Raw genomic sequence first — 20,046 nt, 5'->3', positions numbered from 1 at the left:
TCATGTAGAACTTACAGTAATTGTAAACAACATCTCATTGTGCAATCATAGTGCAACGGAAAATAGGTATTTTATAGTTTATTAATATATTTGGATAAAATACAAAACTACAAATAACTTAAGTATTGTACATAGCAAGCATGGACTTCAGTTCGCTCAATCCAAACACTTCCAACCCATTAAACATAGCTGCAAGGAAAAACGATTTTCAAAATGTGCACCGTTTGCTGAAGAAAGTGAATCCAAATTGTGTGGACAATAGGGGATGGACCTGCCTTCACGAAGCCGCCGCTAATGACAGCTATAAGAGCTTGGTCCTCATTCTTAAGCACCCTGACTGCAGACCTTTAGCAGAGACACACGAAGGCCACACAGCTTTATACTTAGCTTGTCGTCATCACAGTTCATTGAAAACTATCAAAGCTTTATTAGACAGTGCTGAGGATATTGCGAACTATGGCAGCACTGAGAGTGTTACGCCTCTCCATGTAGCCAGTACTCAAGGGAGAGTGGAAGTTATACAGCTTTTAATTGACCACGGAGCGATGATAAACATACAAGACTTTGACGGGGACACACCTTTACATGATGCAGCTTTGGCATCGAAGTTAAAGTCCGTGACTGCATTATTACATGCAGGTGCTGATCTGGCTATCAAAAATGAAACTGATTACACACCGTTTCACTTGGCATGTTTTAAAGGTGGATTTGATATCATAAAAGCGATGATACCTTTCATTGATGACATAAACAAAGTTACTGCCAATGGAGACACTCCACTAATAATAGCTTGTAACGGGAACAATGAGAACATTGTACAGTTTCTGGTAGACAATGGTGCTGATCCTCATATAAAGAATAAAGATGGTTTCTCAGCTTTAGATGTAGCCCTCAATCACGGTTGTGATGAAATATTTAGTCTACTTTTGGGTGTTACAAACAAAAATGAGATAAACAAAGATTTTATTTTATTAGCATGTAAGCCACACTACTACAAATATAAGATTCTAGAGAGTCTACTGAATCACGACCTAGGGCCAGAGTTCTTCGACTTTTATGAAGAGTTTGTTGTTACACTGGAGCGTATCGGCAATCTGCAACCTCATTACCAGTCAAATGCTCCGTTAAACTCTTACTTGAATATTTGTGAATATATTTACAATAGTGCATTTGAGGCTTTTAGGAAATTCTTTTACCTGTTCCTTATGAATGGTGTTGCGGTGAATGCTCTGCGAAGGGAAGAATGCCCTCCGCTTGTGTACATACATTACTCTGGTCATAGCACTTGTTTTGAAGAGGTAAGTGCCGTAAACATTGCTTGTATTTGGGTGAATCAACTTTCTTGTCACTCGTTGCCATGGTTACGTTCTCCTGGGTCACTCTTTAAAACCTGTTTTTTAGGCATTTAAATTCACCAAACACGCTTTTTGGTGATACTTATAAACCCTTTCCATTGAGGGTCGTCACCAAGCGTGTCAGAAGAAGGTGATGTACGATGTCTTCTAACAAACTATGCTACTATTGTCTCTTGGCTGACCGGACAGAATAACAACAAGAAATAGTTGATCCACCCATTTGTCTATCTTGATGGAGAGAATACCTTCTTGCTTATTTAATTACAAAACCGATTATAAGATAATAATGTACACTGTGATAATAATTAAAGTCCACAAGGATGTATTATGCAACTTGTTTTCAATGTTGTTTCTACTATTCAGAGAGGGCTTGTAAATAAACTACTCCATTTCTATTGTAACAATAACTTTTATCCAGTTGCTTGGTTATTAATCTAAAACAGACATTAAACTTCTCAATTGTCGAGTTCTCCAGTTTGTTTTGCATCTTACACACACCTCTGTCACATAATTTATATATTCATGAATTTTCAGGTATTCAAAATACTCATAGAGCACAACTGCAACGTAGACTACTCAAGCCTATCTACAAATAGCGAACAGCGAATACTCCCAGATGCCTTCATCGCGTCCGTCACTTCTGATCCCGCTACAACTCTTCTGATGCTGCCGTACAGCTTGCACTGTGAACCTGATCACTTGTTGACTTTTACACATAACTGTGGCTGGTTGAGCAGGATACCGGTTCAAGTAAGTTATCAGATATTTAGCCGTCATAACATGAACATTTAAGTACAAAGTTAGACCAGGCCAGGTGTGGCTCACTCCGCGATTTCGTCGCTTTGCGACGGGTACCTAAAAGTACATCCGTTCCGCTCCAATTTTGGGGAAAGCCGCGCGTGGCGCTGTCGCCACCTAGCGGCCATATCTGTGCTGATCGTAACAGACGCGTTTTGTTAGAGAGTGAGTCTTCTGTACTTAGTACTATTATTTATTCTGTGACCAGGCTAAGTATGGCAGCTTATTTGATAGCCCAGATGGTGCAAGTGTTATTTTAACCGTCAAACTTGTATGAAATTATGATGTCTAAATAACACTTTGTACAGTCTGGGTTATCAAAAATGTCACCTTGCCAACTTAGCTTGGTCTGTTGTTGTTGTTGTTGGTCTAACTCTAACATATATTTATGTCTGGTAGGTACTACTTTTCGTAGCTAGAAATTGTAATGTGTGTTTGTGACTCCACTTCTTTTGAGCATAATTTCATCCAAAGCATGGTATAATAATATACTCCGCCTGGTACTCTCTTCCGACCACGTGACTGACACAAGCCTACGTAATCATGCGACGGCGCTATATAATAATATGCGATAGCGCTATATAAAGTGGCAATGTTATTGTGACGTAGGCTTGTGTCACTCTGGGAAGAGAAGACCATGTTTTATTAGACTATGATCCAAAGCTTGGATGCCACTATCATGATTATCATGAATTTCTAAATTACGACCTTTTCTGTTTCAGGTACAAAAACAATTACTTTCCTTTATAGACAACAATGCGGACAATATCAAAGCAGAGTGCCTTTCTCTGTACGTGCCGCCATTGAAACACTTGTCCAGGTTAAAAGTAAGAAGTGTTTTAAGATCTTCTGGTATCAAGACAACTGAAAAGTTTTTACAGGCTTTAGAAAAATTGCCTATACCACCTTTATTGAAATACTATTTAAGATACCTTTGATATTATACACATCCACACTAAGATCTCAAAAACTAGAAGACTATTTGTGACGCGTTCCACGGATAAAGGTAGGTACAGGTAATTATGGCGGTTGCCGCTTACGCTATAATACTAACTTCGTTAAGACCCAAGGCAATTTTGGAGCTTTTGTAAAAAAAAAAATTTTTTTTTGGCGCATTTGTATTTGGAACTTTCTTTTATTTCTATGAGTTCAAAACTCGAATTTAATTTGTACTTGTACAAGTACAGTCACGGGGACGAGGCTAATGCGGCGCCACGCGACGTAAGCGCCAACCGCCATGAGGTACCTTTACCGTGGAACGTCGCATTTAAAAATGAAACACATATTGCACAAATTAATAATTTATTAATAAGATATACAAAGTTTTTGTAATTATTAGCGTACAAAATGAAAATATAATTCGCTTATATAGGTATATCTACATAATTACAATATCATACAAATAATGCCTGATGTACCAATGCTGCTTGCTTCATTTGAAGTTTGCACCGTTCGCCATGAAGTCTTCTATTTCGGCCACACTGTGATATAAAAATATGGTCAATAAATTATAAGAATCTGATTCTTTTCTTTAATTTTTGGTACCTTTGTAGAGTAAGCTAACTTGGTGGCAATTTTGATAGAACACACTGTGCAAGTGTTCAAAGTCAAAGTCAAAAATAAAATACAAATACTTTATTCATGTAGGCCTAGCAACAAGCACTTATGAATCGTAACATACTTATAAATTATCTTAAGCTAATTATCAGAGCAATTTATCTATAATATATTGTAAACGTCATAATTTCATAGAACTTTCATATAATAACACTTGCACAGTCTGTGCTATCAATATCGCTGCCGAGTTAGCTTGGTCCGACTATATACAGAGTGCTTCCTGTAACAGGAGCAATAAATTAAACTAAAGGCTGTACTCCTCAAACTGACCAACATTTGTTCAGCAACTTTTAAAAATTATGAATCCTTTAGACTTCCTCTTTTTCATACAAAATAAATATTGCCTTCAATGTACGCTGACATCAGTGTGTTTGACGTTGCTTGTGACGCTTTAAACATAACAAAATTTGCAATACATTGCGTCTTAGAATAAACTTTAAAGTGTAATAAAAATCAAAACATAAGTTATTTTTAAAAGTTGCTGAACAAATGTTGGTCAGTTTGAGGAGTACAGCCTACAGTTTAATTTATTGCTCCTGTTACAGGAAACACCCTGTATATCTAGTTCTAAGGTCTGCCAAAAATGTTGACGTGATGTCAAAGTAAAATACGACTTACGTCCTAGGCACCAAGGTGAGGTTTTCAACGCCAGTCTCAGTTATAAGCACGTCATCTTCTATACGAACACCACCGAATCCTGTGAAGCGGTCAACCACATCCCAGTTGAAGAATTTTGACTGCTCCGGGTTGTTTTTAGCTGCGTTGAGTAGCTGAAATATGAGAAGGAATGGGTTAGGCAAAGCGAGGTCACAGAATAAATAATAGTACTAGGTACAGAAAATTCACTCTAACAAAACGCGTCTATTACGACCAGAGATCGGACAAATTTGCGACATTGCTCGCAATAATGTGGACATGACTCCAAAATTTATTACATAATTAATCATTTAATTAATTTCTTACCTGAGGTTTAATTTTGATTCCTAATCAATAAAAACACAAAGATTTCTTATAATGTAAATTTATTAAAGAAATTAATCAGTATGTTTTCCAAATTTTCTGTAGGTACTCATTTTTTTATATCAATAATATATTTAAGTGCTATTTATTGACGAGGGAACAAAATTAAATCTCAAGTAAAACATTAATTAAAATTCCACATTATTGCGAGCAATGTCGCAAATTGGTCCGATCTCTGATTACGACAGATATGACCGCTAGGTGGCGCAATCGCTATCAGGCGTCCGTTCCGTAGCGGTGCGCGGCAACTATGGCTAGACACCAAAATTGGTGTGGGCCGCATGTACTTGTAGCGACGCGACGAAATCGCGGTGTGAGCCACGCCTGGCGAGGCCTTAAAATCATACAAAAAAAAAACAATTTCTAGGGATGGCAGCCTTACCTTAATCCTTTACCAGGCTAAGGGATATATATTTCCCACATACGGCACTTCAAACATGTGTTCTATTTTCGATGAGTAAGACTGACATTCAATTGTCATTTTTGAACTGTCAGCCTAAAGGGTTACCGTGGACGTAATATAGTTTGACAGCCAAACCATAAGTCCAGGGGATATGTTTCGACAGGGGACACGTATTTATACAATACTTAAGCTTTGGATTCCTCCGAAAACGGTGCCGTCATATTACGGCCGCTATATAGCGTTGACTGACGTCACTAGAACGTTGTCTATGTAAACAAGATGGCGCGGTTTCCTAGACGGCGTTACGTTACGTTGATTGTCAACGCAATGTAAGATGACGGCCGTCATGACCTTGTCGATAGTTTCGTGAACGTTTTATTAGATAGCGGTGACGCCATTTTGAATATATGACACGAGATTTGAATAAATGATTCCGAACTACGATTATTTTCCTCTTCTGATGATATTTCATCCTCCAAGTAAATTATAGATAATCAAGCAAATCTTGTCAATAGGAAAAGGCGCGAAATTCAAATTTTCTATGGGACGTTATCCCATCGCGCCTACATTTTTCAAATTTGCCGCTTTGACCTTGGTGGATGACGGTGTGTTATGACGCCGTGGTACTTTCCACATGTCGTCACCGTAAAGACGGCCGTCTTTTGCGGCCGCTATATGACGGCCGTCATATGACGGCACCGTTTTCGGAGGAATCCAAAGCTTAAGACCTGAGTGGACGCTCGAAGCGGAGCGTTCGGCGGGGCGTGCAGCGTGGCTGTGGGCTCACGCGTGATGTGAGCAGCGTGCACTAAGGCCGCTCCTATACGTGCGCATTTGTTTAACATGCACGCCGCACGCCCCGCCCCGCTGCACGCCCAACTCGAGCGTCCACTCAGGCCTTACACTTAGGGGACACGATATTTCGACAGGGGACACCTTTTTTAGGGTTCCGTACCCAAAGGGTAAAAACGGGACCCTATTACTAAGACTCCGCTGTCCGTCCGTCTGTCCGTCTGTCACCAGGCTGTATCTCACGAACCGTGATAGCTAGACAGTTGGAATTTTCACAGATGATGTATTTCTGCGCTATAACAACAAATACAAAAAACAGAATAAAATAAAGATTTAAGTGGGGCTCCCATACAACAAAGGTGATTTTTGACCGAAGTTAAGCAACGTCGGGCGGGGTCAGTACTTGGATGGGTGACCGTTTTTTTTGCTGCTCTATTTTTTGTTGATGGTGCGGAACCCTCCGTGCGCGAGTCCGACTCGCACTTGGCCGGTTTTATACAATAGATAATAAAGATGCAACGGATAGTTGTTTGGCCGGATACCGGATATCCGGCCTTGACACTGGCCGAATATCCGGTATCCGGCCGCCGGATATTCGGCCGGCGGAACTATACCTATATTTTGAGTTTTGCAGGTGCGTCGTGCAGGTTTCGACCTGTTTCGTAGTGAATGTTCGCGCGGACACATTTCTAGGAGCGTAACGAGTTTTATCATATCATTACGTAGTAAGTTCGTTTATAGTTACAAGCGCGCGCGCGTATTTTTGTGTAAACAAATAAGTGTATTGTGTGACATTGGTTACGTATTCATTTCTATCTACTGTGTCGTTAGCATTATGACCGTGACTGGTTTTAGATTCCATTTTTTACCCCAAAATGTGTTAATTTTACTATCCGGTATCCGGCCGGATAGTAGGTCACTATCCGGTATCCGGCCGGATAGTAGGTCACTATCCGGTATCCGGCCGGATACTAAAATAACGGCCGGATAGGCCGGATACCGGATAGTAACCGGATATCCGGTGCATCTCTAATAGATAACTTTTTGACGTGACTCACCGGAGGTATAAAATAGCAGCCTGGTTCAATAGTAAGCAGCATGCCGGGCTGCAGGCGCCGCGCAGTGCGCAGGCGCGCCAGCACGCCCTCGGGCCTCGGCGGGCACGCCGGCAGGTAGCCGCCGACGTCGTGCACATCCAGCCCGAGCAGGTGCCCGAGCCCGTGCGGTTGGAGGATACCGTTCACGCCCGCCTGGAAACAGTTGGTTATACTCAGTCAGTCTAAAGATAAGATAAGATAAAGATAAAAGATAGTTTATTCAAGTAGGCATAATTACAATGCGCTTATGAACGTCAAATAAAGCTAGGTAGACCGGCTCCAACCCTACACCTCTGCCCCGAGAAGATTTAAATCCCCCCTTAATTGGAGGAGGGTATCCCAATATGGGACCGGCAACAAACTCGGCGGGACACATCTTTTCAAAAACAATTACATCTTATAATTAACATGCATTACGAGAAAATAAGGGAAAAAATACAATTTAAATTACTATAGAATTCATGCAATTATACTTATATTAATATTGATTTAGAAAATATACATATGTACATGGAATCATACAAAATCGTAGCTCTTTCAGAAAACATATCAAATTCTTACAAAAGGAAAAGAAAATAAAGTTATTAAAAGAAATAGGAAAACATATTATATAAATCTGATTGATTATTATTAATTACCAACATATAATATTTGATGTGCTTTCCTGCTTACCTGAGCTGTGTCACCTATAACTCTATACATAATACAATGTTTTTAATTGCTACTACTTTTTATTAGTTAGTTTCTGGTTTGGACCATGCATGTTTGTCTGTCAAGTAGTCCTCGACTCTGTAATAAGCTTTTAACATCAATGACTTTTTTAAGTAATTCTTAAGAGCTGGAAAGGGTAATCTTAAAGCATCCTCAGGTAACTTGTTATAAAAATGAATGCATTGCCCAACGAATGACTTTTGTACTTTACGGACACGAAACTTTCTGATAGCAAGCTTATTTCTATTTCTAGTGTTAAAGTTATGGACATGGAAAGGCTTTAAACAGCATTTCTTAACCCTTTAAACGCTACGCCGCTAATTATCTCGATATTATCCCAGGTATGGATGGTGCTATATTTAGTTTCTTTGAATTCTTTGATAGTAAAAACATAGAGAAAAAAATACATAGAGTGCTCACTCTATACATCAGTTTTAGTACCAAAAAGACTATTAGCATCTAGCATCGAGTAGCGGAACTATCACTACTGCTACTTGGCAATAGATGTAGCAGCGACCGGAAAGTCTTATGCTCAACAACATAAGACTTTCCTGGACTTGGATGGAGTGAGCAATCTATGTATTTTTTTCTCTATGCACAGTCTAAACACTTAACCCCTAAAGGCATGAGTTTTTGTATAATTTCCTAATAAATTGAAATAGATGGGTAATGTTGTATAGATTGTGGGAAAAATAAAGAAAAAAATCATAGTAATAAAAATATTTTATATGCATATTGAACCACATACAAATGTATAATGCATTTAAGGGTTAAAACAGCATTTCTTAGGTAACTGAGTTATTACATAAGTCATAACATTGGTACCTGGCTCTCAAAGGTTTCCCTGTGTCTCAGGAGCCATCAGTTCCTTCCCGATTACAAACGTAAGGTTTTATAGTAGGTACTTACAATTTCAACAATATTTAAATTAAATTAGAGAAAAAAACAAACATGTGAAACTAAGATGTGTATCGCGCGTGTGTGTAAATTGTGTCTGATTTTTGGGATATGTGTGTGTTTACGCGCGAGTCAGTTGACATCTTTGGCGGTAAAAAGGTAATAGATTACCTTAATCATATCTTCTACATCTCCCTGGAGCAGACCGCCCTGTTTCAAATGCTCCAGCATAGCACTGTTAGCGGCCAGGTGCATGTCGGGCCACATCACTCCCGGGCGAGCGGCTCTGAATGAGAACATTACAGAATTAAGAGCCAACAGGAGCTAAGATTTAAATATTTTAGGTAAATATACCCGTCTCGCTAACAGAAGCGGCTCCTAAAACTAGTGCGATAAGGACAAGGCGAAAAATCCTGCGTAAAAATATCAAAAATCGAGGTTTCGTACTCGACTGTTTCCTCCTCCAAAACTTAACCAATCGTAACCAAATTTGGAAATCTAAATGATTATGACATTATCTGTGTCGGACCGTTTTGCTTTTTTGACTAATTGATGTCAGTTTTGAATAGCACGCCTCTCATTGCGGCATAGTCAATTAGGCCATTTTGGCCGTTTTTGAAGGGCTCTAAGCGCCTTAAAAAACAAAAATATCAAAAAAAGCAAAACGGTCCGACACAGATATTGACAATATTAATCTGTGTTGAAAAAATCATTGCTCTAGCTTCAAAACCCACGGAGGAAACAGTCGAGTACGTTTGTATGGAGAAATGACCACTCCTGTTGGCTCTTAATAGCATATTCCGTGCACCAAAAACAAATGAGCGGCTAATCAAGTCATATTAATTCTGGCTACGTATTCGATAAGATATAATATGAGAAGAGCAGGACGTACCTGTCAGACGCCTGAGACGCCCCGGGCCTAGGTATCGCTGAAGCGACCAAGAAGTGCCTTGTGTCGAAGGCCAAGTTTTGGGTTACTGAGCCAACGGATTATCCCCCTTACTCATGAAACTTAGAAACTTCTTACAAACCTCTGTAAAATTTTGCCTCTTTCTAACAAACGGAAATGAGCGTTTTCCAAAAAAAAATTTGCCTCTTTCTAACAAACGGAAATGAGCGTTTTCCAAAAAAAGTGTACATGTCATTCATGTCTTCAAAATATTGACTTCTTGGGCTCATTTTACTCAGAATCATTTGTACATTCACGCCTCATACATGAAAAAATGTGTCCCAAAATTTTGTATGAAACAAAAAAATTTTCCAGTGCGTCACATTCATACAAATAAAAAAAAATCATACAAGAATGTGACGATCAGGAAAGGAAATTTTTGGACACATTTTTTTATGTATGAGGCGTGAATGTACAAATGATTCTGAGTAAAATGAGCCCAAGAAGTCAATATTTTGAAGACATGAATGAAATGTACACTTTTTTTGGAAAACGCTCATATGTCAAAATGACTGACAGGGTCAAACGATAATCGAATCGAATAAGCAACGCCATAATAATAGAGTACGTACTCGATAACGGCGTCTCTAGCGACCAGCACGGCCTCGTAGACGAGTTTCTGGTCGGTGAACTTGCCGTCGGCGGGGAAGCTGCACGTGATGTCAGCCGCGTAGCCCGCGTAGTTACCCCCCATGTCGAATAATAGAGTACGTACTCGATAACGGCGTCTCTAGCGACCAGCACGGCCTCGTAGACGAGTTTCTGGTCGGTGAACTTGCCGTCGGCGGGGAAGCTGCACGTGATGTCAGCCGCGTAGCCCGCGTAGTTACCCCCCATGTCGAACAATAGAGTACGTACTCGATAACGGCGTCTCTAGCGACCAGCACGGCCTCGTAGACGAGTTTCTGGTCGGTGAACTTGCCGTCGGCGGGGAAGCTGCACGTGATGTCAGCCGCGTAGCCCGCGTAGTTACCCCCCATGTCGAACAATAGAGTACGTACTCGATAACGGCGTCTCTAGCGACCAGCACGGCCTCGTAGACGAGTTTCTGGTCGGTGAACTTGCCGTCGGCGGGGAAGCTGCACGTGATGTCAGCCGCGTAGCCCGCGTAGTTACCCCCCATGTCGAACAATAGAGTACGTACTCGATAACGGCGTCTCTAGCGACCAGCACGGCCTCGTAGACGAGTTTCTGGTCGGTGAACTTGCCGTCGGCGGGGAAGCTGCACGTGATGTCAGCCGCGTAGCCCGCGTAGTTACCCCCCATGTCGAACAATAGAGTACGTACTCGATAACGGCGTCTCTAGCGACCAGCACGGCCTCGTAGACGAGTTTCTGGTCGGTGAACTTGCCGTCGGCGGGGAAGCTGCACGTGATGTCAGCCGCGTAGCCCGCGTAGTTACCCCCCATGTCGAACAATAGAGTACGTACTCGATAACGGCGTCTCTAGCGACCAGCACGGCCTCGTAGACGAGTTTCTGGTCGGGCGTGAACTTGCCATCGGCGGGGAAGCTGCACGTTATGTCAGCCGCGTAGCCCGCGTAATTACCCCCCATGTCGAATAAACTGGAAACAACAACTTTATATCAACTGATATCCAGTCAGTTGAAGCGCTGGTGGCCTAGCGGTGAGAGCGTGCGACTTGCAATCCGGAGGTCGCGGGTTCGAACCCCGGCTCGTACCAATGAGTTTTTCGGAACTTATGTACGAAATATCATTTGATATTTACCAGTCGCTTTTCGGTGAAGGAAAACATCGTGAGGAAACCGGACTAATCCCAATACGGGCCTAGTTTACCCTCTGGGTTGGAAGGTCAGATGGCAGTCGCTTTCGTAAAAACTAGTGCCCACGCCAATTCCTGGGATTAGTTGCCAAGCGGACCCCAGGCTCCCATGAGCCGTGGCAAAAATGCCGGGACAACGCGAGGAAGATGATGATGATCCAGTCAATTCCAGATTTGTTGTTGTTTTAATTTTTAACCGCTTCGATGCGGATGGCACGACAGGCGTGTCATCAGGTTTTAGCGTGTGGCGTATGACACGATAGGCGTGCCATCCGCAACGAATACTGGAATCGCCGCCACAGCCAAAAGTTTTCGAAAATGGAACATGCAACGAAATCCTTAACAAGCAGAAACGTCTACGAACGATGCTATTAAGCTTAGGATAAATTTAGAAGTGGAAAAATTACTGCCTTGGTTGAGACGTGAACTCGGCGCACCAATACCTCATCCATAGCCAGTAAATCTTTTCACCGTATGGGTCAAGGGGACCCCAGCGACATCTACCGTAAGAGCGTTACACTTCTTAAAGGGCTACCGTAGTTGACGGATTTGACTTTGATCCTTATTCTTTCACTGGTATGTGTCAATTTGTTAAATGTCAAAAATTAACGCGATCTACTCGAGACTAGGCCAAAGGTATGGTGCAATCTTTTCGAGCGATGGCGCCGTACCTTTAGCTTACTGTCATCGTTACATCAGTGAAAAAATAAGGATATAAGTCAAATGGCGTTCTAACAGTTACTGTGTGTGTTAATGTTCTGTGTCTACATAATTACCATGACAGTAACTCTCTATTGGCAAGGTGCGAAATCGGTGGAGGGGGAAGTGGCGCTGATCGTCACAAACACAGGTAATCTTATGGAATGGCCGCCATTAGTACTAGCGGCAGCCGCTTGAACTAATTTTACTCCATAAGATTTAACGTAGAAAGTCTGCCAAAATGAGGGCAGCACCAGTCGTGCACCTAGCGAATACACTGTATTCTCTTTGGTATTGCTGGCTGTACGTACCACATGTCGCCAGGCTGAATGAGCTTGCTGTTGGGCGCGCCCGCGTGCCCGTAGTGGAGCGTGGCCGCGTTGTGTCCGGAGCCGCAGATGCACGTGTACGACACGTGCCGGCAGCCGCCCACGCGGTAGCAGTGGTCCAGGAAGATGGACTCGCATTGGTGCTCCATTACTATTGAGTATTGCTGGCTGTACGTACCACATGTCGCCAGGCTGAATGACCTTGCTGTTGGGCGCGCCCGCGTGCCCGTAGTGGAGCGTGGCCGCGTTGTGTCCGGAGCCGCAGATGCACGTGTACGACACGTGCCGGCAGCCGCCCACGCGGTAGCAGTGGTCCAGGAAGATGGACTCGCATTGGTGCTCCATTACTATTGAGTATTGCTGGCTGTACGTACCACATGTCGCCAGGCTGAATGACCTTGCTGTTGGGCGCGCCCGCGTGCCCGTAGTGGAGCGTGGCCGCGTTGTGCCCGGAGCCGCAGATGCACGTGTACGACACGTGCCGGCAGCCGCCCACGCGGTAGCAGTGGTCCAGGAAGATGGACTCGCATTGGTGCTCCATTACTATTGAGTATTGCTGGCTGTACGTACCACATGTCGCCAGGCTGAATGACCTTGCTGTTGGGCGCGCCCGCGTGCCCGTAGTGGAGCGTGGCCGCGTTGTGCCCGGAGCCGCAGATGCACGTGTACGACACGTGCCGGCAGCCGCCCACGCGGTAGCAGTGGTCCAGGAAGATGGACTCGCATTGGTGCTCCATTACTATTGAGTATTGCTGGCTGTACGTACCACATGTCGCCAGGCTGAATGACCTTGCTGTTGGGCGCGCCCGCGTGCCCGTAGTGGAGCGTGGCCGCGTTGTGTCCGGAGCCGCAGATGCACGTGTACGACACGTGCCGGCAGCCGCCCACGCGGTAGCAGTGGTCGAGGAAAATGGACTCGCATTGGTACTCCATTAGCCCAGGTTTCGCGAAGAGCATCACCTGGAATGTTATCATATATAGTCTGACAAACACAATTTCTCAGTCAGTAAGAACCAGGAAAACTGTACTAATCCCTTTGGGTGCTAGTACTAGCGTAAGACGAAGACTGTATGATTCTCTTTGTCTATGCTTGAAATGAGACAATCCTGGGGCAAACTATAATTACCTACCTATAGCGAAACCCCTTGAGTAACGTGATATTGAATCGGTAGAGAGATTCAATATTCGAACATAAGTAACTTAATATTTCAAGGTTTTATTTTGGATAGCAAGTTTTAAAAACTCAAGGAGTTAAGATAAGAGCGGCCAGAAATTATGAAGAGGTTGGTAAGTATTTTATATATAGGTACTAATATAGAATTACCTGTTTATGGGCGTCGGAAGAAACTTTGACGACGTAACGCATAACTTCTATTTCTTCGGGTGTTTTGATGACTCGTCTGTAAGGTAAAACAATAAATATGATAAGGCCCGTTTGCACCATTCACTAACCCGGGGTTAACCGGTTAAAACTGGAGTTACCAGTACAATTTGACACTTGGTTAACGGTTCAACCGCTCAACCCCGGGTTAGTGGGATGGTGCAAGTGGGCCTAAGTAATTGAAGGGATGTTCACAAAAACAACATAACTGCTTAGAGCGGTTGACACTTTTTTAAGAAGATTGTTAATCGTTTCAGGTGTCAACCAGTGTAGTCAGTTATGTTGTTTTTGTAAACATCCCCTCAATTAGTAGGTATCTACAGTTAGTATACTTTTAGTCTTCTTAAGTTCTGATCCGGCGAATGCGTCGCCAGTGCCAGTTGCGTATCGTTTGCACTGCACGCGCGCTGTAATGGGCTTAGCAACCGTCAAAGGTTTGTATAGATGGCGTCAGCATAGGTTTTACCTGTCTCTAGTATTGTTCTATGAGATTTTGCTTAAAGGGCCATAAATTGCACAAAAAAAAACTATTCGTAGGACTGACAGGTAAAACCTGCAATAGCGCCATCTGTAAAATACTATAGGTACTTCAACCGGCCAACCCCATGCAAGCCCTTTCGTGAAAAATAATGCAGTTGAGCTTTTCGAAAAAAGGGACATTTGTGGCACGTTCACCAGATCTGGACACACTTAATATTATTATGAGTAGAACATAATGCAAAATTGAACCCTACCACTTTGAAATAAAGTTGAAAATCAGGTGGGAAATATATGCCTTCATACAATATTTCATAGAATCAAATCACGAACAATGAACACTTAAATATAAACATATGTAGCAGGGATGTTGCGGGTGCAGTGTTTTTGACATCCGCGGATGCGGATGCGGATATTTAACGGCTCACATCCGCGGATGCAGATGCGGATGTCAAGATTAGGTACTTAGAAAACGTCAAATATTACATTTTTAGTATTTTTTTATTAAAAAAAAAACGAAACGTTTAGTATGTGAGGAAGAATATAGGTGCGTTATATTTAATAAACAGTAACTTGGCCGACTTTTCTGGATCTAGACGATTTCGTTATAGGTAATGACGAAATTACCTAGCACTTACGCCGCCGCTAAGACGTTCCTGTACCGACTTGTTCGACATCCGCATCCGCATAAGCTCCGCATCGATTTTATGCGGATGCGGATGTTGAAAATAATGCGGAAGTTCCGCGGTTGCGGATGTTCGCAACATCCATGATATGTAGCACTAACAGCTGTGCCAAGCATAATTATTGTGATTGAGAGTAGGTCATATGAATCATATCATATCACTTAGTAGGTACATAGTAGATGTTTTTCAAACAATACAAATTCTGATGAATAAGGTACAGTCACCTGCAACTGCAATAATATGTTACTCTTCGAAGGCCCCAAAAATATGTGACACGCTCTTATGGCTCTACAAATAAGATCGTGTCAGATATTTTTGCGGACTTCGTTGTGTAACATAATATTGCAGGTGTCTCTACGGTAAAAAAAATTATTTTTCCTTTTGCGCAATAGAAGAATTAAGAAATTCAATGCCAGCGACCCGCTAGGCCGGCTAGACGCCGCCGCTTTTCGGTACGAAGCGAAAAAAACGTGTTATCGCATACAAGCTTAGCGTAGAAGTATTTTGACGAATTCATGGGTTATTCCCACTAGTTACCACCAAGTTGTTACCAGTGGTAACTACTGGGAATTTTTTTCCCACCTTTTACCACTGGTAACTACTGGGAAAATAATTCCCAGTAGTTACCACCAAAATTTTGTTAAGAGTTAAATACTAATAAAAACAGTATAAATAGTATAGTATAAATATAGAGTGATTTAATATATAATTATAAGTCGATTAGAGTTTTAGTAGGAATAAAAATTCCCAGTAGTTACCACCAAGCCGAGTTGGTTTTAACTAACTTTTCGCAGTAGTTACCAGTGGTAAAAGGTGGGAAAAAAATTCCCAGTAGTTACCACTGGTAACCACTTAGTGGTAACTAGTGGGAATAACCGAATTCATCAGCTTATATGTTTCGTTATTAATTTGTATGCAACTATAGGTAATTCTATAATAGGATTATGTGTTTTACAATCACAAAAACATAATCTATCTAAATTGTGATATCTTTGTTATCGGGAAACAATGTAAGATAAAAACGGATATTGCTTGGTAACAATAGAAGTTTCAGTATTATGTCTTATTACAATCCAATAAGGTGCATTATAACATGTAAGCTTAGAAATATATGTTAGAGTCATGTAAATGTCTTAGCAAAGAAAGAATGTAGAGTTGGACCAAGGCAACTCTGCGTGGCATTTGCAAGTGTGGCAAAGTGTGTCATTAATGTCGAATTTCTATGAAAATATGACGTTTACAATGACACTTACATTGTTTGTTCTATTGTTTAGTCGGTGCCAAATTAACTTAGACTCTAAACGCAAATGACATAACATAATAATACTCACAACTCTGCAATTATTGGGAACAATATCTCATTATCCACTTTGAACCTGGAATTAAAATAAAATTTGTTAAAACAGAAAGCAGTTAATTGTGAAATAAAATAGCCCAAAAAGGCCCAATGTGCATTACAGTGTACAATCTGTGTTAATCTAATTCGAACTTTTCAAATTTCTTTTGTTTCATTGTTTTTTAAAACAAACGAATGTCACCCTAATCTCCTATACAACAAGGTTCGAAATAAAAATAGGGAAATGTTGTATGGTGGGCCTTAGGAGGATAGTATTAGTAGTAAACTTACTCATCAATTCCTTCAAACACGGCTTCTCTTGCGGTCAAACCACTATCTGTATTTGGACCACTCTGAAAATTTAATTTTAGATATAATGAGCACCAGGTTATTAAGAACAATTATTATTTTAATAAACAATAATAAAAGAATATTACCAGTGTAAGTAGAACATCTGGATTCAATCCTTTGAGAACTTTTTGAATCTGAAACAAAGAATAGAGATAAGGATATATATTACAAATTTAATGTATAGTCATATACACTTATGACACCTTCACATACTCAAATATGTTATAATTTTTAATGACTTTGCAATTAAATTACACCTAAACACGATTGACAATTCATAAGACGAAACAGGAGCTGAGCCGGTTCTCAATTTTGATATTTCGAGGTGAATATCGCCGTCGCGCTGATGGGGGCGTAGCGAAGGACTATCCCTGTGTGTGGTGTGCGCAAACAGACATATGGGGAATATTCTCGTGTGAAAACATTTCCTATACAAAACTGAGAATATTGTACCGAAGGACACAACTCTGATAAGAATGAAAAAAAGTTTATTCCAATACTAATAATATTTACCTCATCAACATAATGAACTTCATCCACAGCATACATCCGCTTGAAGTCCTCGCAAGTGTGCAGTTTGCCCATCCACACCTCGTACTCCGCAGGCAGTCGAGGGATGAACAAGTAGGACTTAGATGTGCCAATGTCAAGGGCTAAGAAGCAGCCTTCTTCGCGTACCCCGCACAGCCATGTGAAGTATGCTTCCTATGAAATAAATATGTAATTTACCTCTCAAAATAGAGTAACATGGCAAAGCCTGGAGGAGGCTTTTACCCTAACAGGGACCACAAAAAATTAAAAGAATAATCTTTAAGTAATTTGTAATGAAAAATGTAAAAATTTGTGGAAATAAAAGGCTATATAATATAATAATAGAATAGAATAAAATGTATTCAGAATGTTTAACAAAACTAACATAACATAATATACCTATCACAACCTTTTGGATACTATTTTGAAAGTGTAAGGTTGGCAAAGTTTAACAAAATTAAATCATGATTAACAGGTACTAAATCTTCCAAAACACCAGAATTGTAGGTATGATAAAACATTATTAAGAAATAAAAATATTTGTCAGTCATAAAAATTCACTTCCTCTGAATCTGTTTTAACACCGACAATAAATAAATCTTGCCTTTTAAAATAATTTAAATGTTCCTTAAACTTTGATCTAAAATGCTAACATAAAAATAATTACCTACTAAAATTGCTTGCTTAAATGGCGTATAACTGTCTTAAAAAAAGCGGCCAAGTGCGAGTCGGACTCTCCCATGAAGGGTTCCGTATTTCGGCGATTTATGACGTATAAAAAAAAAACTACTTACTAGATCTCGTTCAAACCAATTTTCGGTGGAAGTTTACATGGTAATGTACATCATATATTTTTTTTAGTTTTATCATTCTCTTATTTTAGAAGTTACAGGGGGGGGACACACATTTTACCACTTTGGAAGTGTCTCTCGCGCAAACTATTCAGTTTAGAAAAAAATGATATTAGAAACCTCAATATCATTTTTGAAGACCTATCCATAGATACCCCACACGTATGGGTTTGATGAAAAAAAAATTTTTGAGTTTCAGTTCGAAGTATGGGGAACCCCAAAAATTTATTGTTTTTTTTCTATTTTTGTGTGAAAATCTTAATGCGGTTCACAGAATACATCTACTTACCAAGTTTCAACAGTATAGTTCTTATAGTTTCGGAGAAAAGTGGCTGTGACATACGGACGGACAGACAGACGGACAGACGGACAGACGGACAGACGGACAGACAGACAGACAGACAGACAGACAGACAGACAGACATGACGAATCTATAAGGGTTCCGTTTTTTGCCATTTGGCTACGGAACCCTAAAAATGCTTGCTCAGTGTTGTTATTTAGTTACTTGCCTGTCTAAACACATACTCGATGTCTGTGTCATAATGAGGAATGCTCTCCCCACCCTGCAGTACTACGACTTGTCCCGGTTTTAATTTTTCTGCTAACCTCGTCCTGTTTTTAGCAAATAATGACATGGGCACTTCCAAAGTGCCGGGACCCATCGACCACGACGCCGCCATTTCTCTTCAACTACAAGTAAATTAACGAATCAAGGTATGAATAGAATTGAAGCGATAACACAAACATTAATATTGATACGTAAAGTACACACGATAACTGATTAGAGCGAAAAATGCATACGATTACCTTTGATTTGATAAGGAGTTGAAAATTAAACTGTTGATAACTTTCATGCAAACCTTGAATTAATCTAGAACGTAATTTACCGAACAAAACGCCGGTACTGTTTACTGTTTTGGCAAATTATAACAATGTTCTGATACTGATACTGTAATGTATAATGCTCCGAGTCAAAGTAGAAACCAAAGAGTAAATAAAGTAAGGTAGAAACAATAATTATGTTATGACAGCTGGTTGGTTGTCACTGTCACTTAATTCACTGACTGTAACATAGCGACAATTACAAGTCTGTGGACTGTAATGACACTAATGACAAGCAAAGCCAAATCCAAACAGGACGTCATGTAGTCGCTGCAAGTAACTATAGCTTATTACAACAGATGGCGCTAGTAAAGGAACTACAGCTAGTATATGCTTGCGGCTTATTTACAACAAACTTAACTCTAACTAGCAAATAGTGCGGCTATTCGCCGCTAGATGTCAAAACCATTAAAAGATAAGTTTGTTAATATATTTAGTTTTTCTATTTACCAAAAGATGGCGCTAATTATTGAAGCGTCGCGTGTTTTATTTTTCAAGGAAAATAATCAGAATCAATGTCGCAACTCCCTGTCCCTGTTTTATGCTTTGAACCAAACAGAAGTGATGATTATTGCACGCAGGAAAATACTACCCAGAATGAGGATAATGCCGGAAATAGATAAGACATTTAAACTTATAGCTTAGTAAGTAATTTTTATCTAAAGTTACATAGCTATTGGTAGGCAATTTTGTTATACTTATTGATTTTGTAGTGTTTTGTTTGCATTAAGTATATAAAACAATGTTGTTTTGAAATCAAGCGATGCAGTAAAAGATAACCATGAATGTGTTACAAATGTGGCCACTTTACATTGACCTAGTAAACACGTTGCTCGACTTGCTCGCGGCAAGTACAGTAATATCTTGAGATAACCTAACGAAAATAGAAAGGAGGCGTAAAATATGAATTAAGATGATTTCTTTGAGGTAGGATTAAAAACAAATGCTTATTCAGATTTATTTTCATTTATTTATTTTTTACATATCTAAATCACAAGATCGACATAAATTAAACTATCTAAAATCACAAAATGCACTAAAACATGCACACATGTAATACAATGTTTTTTATACCCGATTTGGTACAGTTCTGTTGTACAT

General features: G+C 40.5%; 2 protein-coding genes across 2 annotated transcripts; one reads left to right on the top strand and one right to left on the bottom strand.

Moving 5' to 3' along the window:
- The first annotated feature begins 139 nt into the window (after window positions 1-139).
- LOC134653516 (ankyrin-1-like) lies at window positions 140-3,091 on the top strand. The gene is made up of 3 exons (XM_063508885.1): window positions 140-1,298; window positions 1,890-2,105; window positions 2,876-3,091. The coding sequence occupies exons 1-3, from the start codon at window positions 141-143 to the stop codon at window positions 3,089-3,091; spliced, it is 1,590 nt and encodes a 529-aa protein (XP_063364955.1). The 5' UTR covers window position 140.
- Window positions 3,092-4,384: 1,293 nt separating this feature from the next.
- LOC134653609 (xaa-Pro dipeptidase) lies at window positions 4,385-18,972 on the bottom strand. Its single transcript, XM_063509008.1, has 12 exons — window positions 18,871-18,972; window positions 18,569-18,753; window positions 17,194-17,381; window positions 16,767-16,814; window positions 16,621-16,682; window positions 16,325-16,369; window positions 13,774-13,849; window positions 13,216-13,409; window positions 11,070-11,204; window positions 8,862-8,976; window positions 7,044-7,235; window positions 4,385-4,540 (listed from the first exon to the last, which is right to left on the bottom strand). Exons 2-12 carry the CDS (start codon window positions 18,741-18,743, stop codon window positions 4,385-4,387), a joined length of 1,386 nt encoding a protein of 461 aa, XP_063365078.1. The 5' UTR covers window positions 18,744-18,753; window positions 18,871-18,972.
- Between the last annotated feature and the right edge of the window lie 1,074 nt (window positions 18,973-20,046).

Source organism: Cydia amplana, chromosome 13, assembly GCF_948474715.1.
Source record: "Cydia amplana chromosome 13, ilCydAmpl1.1, whole genome shotgun sequence".
Classification (NCBI taxonomy): domain Eukaryota; kingdom Metazoa; phylum Arthropoda; class Insecta; order Lepidoptera; family Tortricidae; genus Cydia; species Cydia amplana.
This window is presented reverse-complemented; position numbering and strand designations above follow the sequence as displayed.

Coding starts and splice junctions, on each gene's coding strand:
- LOC134653609 (XM_063509008.1), bottom strand. CDS start 18,743: ATGGCGGCGTCGTGGTCGATGGGTCCCGGCACTTTGGAAGTGCCCATG. Junction 17,382..18,568: donor GTATGTGTTTAGACAGGCAA/GTAACTAAATAA, acceptor TTTCATAGGAAG/CATACTTCACATGGCTGTGC. Junction 16,815..17,193: donor AAGTTCATTATGTTGATGAG/GTAAATATTATT, acceptor TCTTTGTTTCAG/ATTCAAAAAGTTCTCAAAGG.
- LOC134653516 (XM_063508885.1), top strand. CDS start 141: ATGGACTTCAGTTCGCTCAATCCAAACACTTCCAACCCATTAAACATA. Junction 1,299..1,889: donor ATAGCACTTGTTTTGAAGAG/GTAAGTGCCGTA, acceptor ATGAATTTTCAG/GTATTCAAAATACTCATAGA. Junction 2,106..2,875: donor TGAGCAGGATACCGGTTCAA/GTAAGTTATCAG, acceptor TTTCTGTTTCAG/GTACAAAAACAATTACTTTC.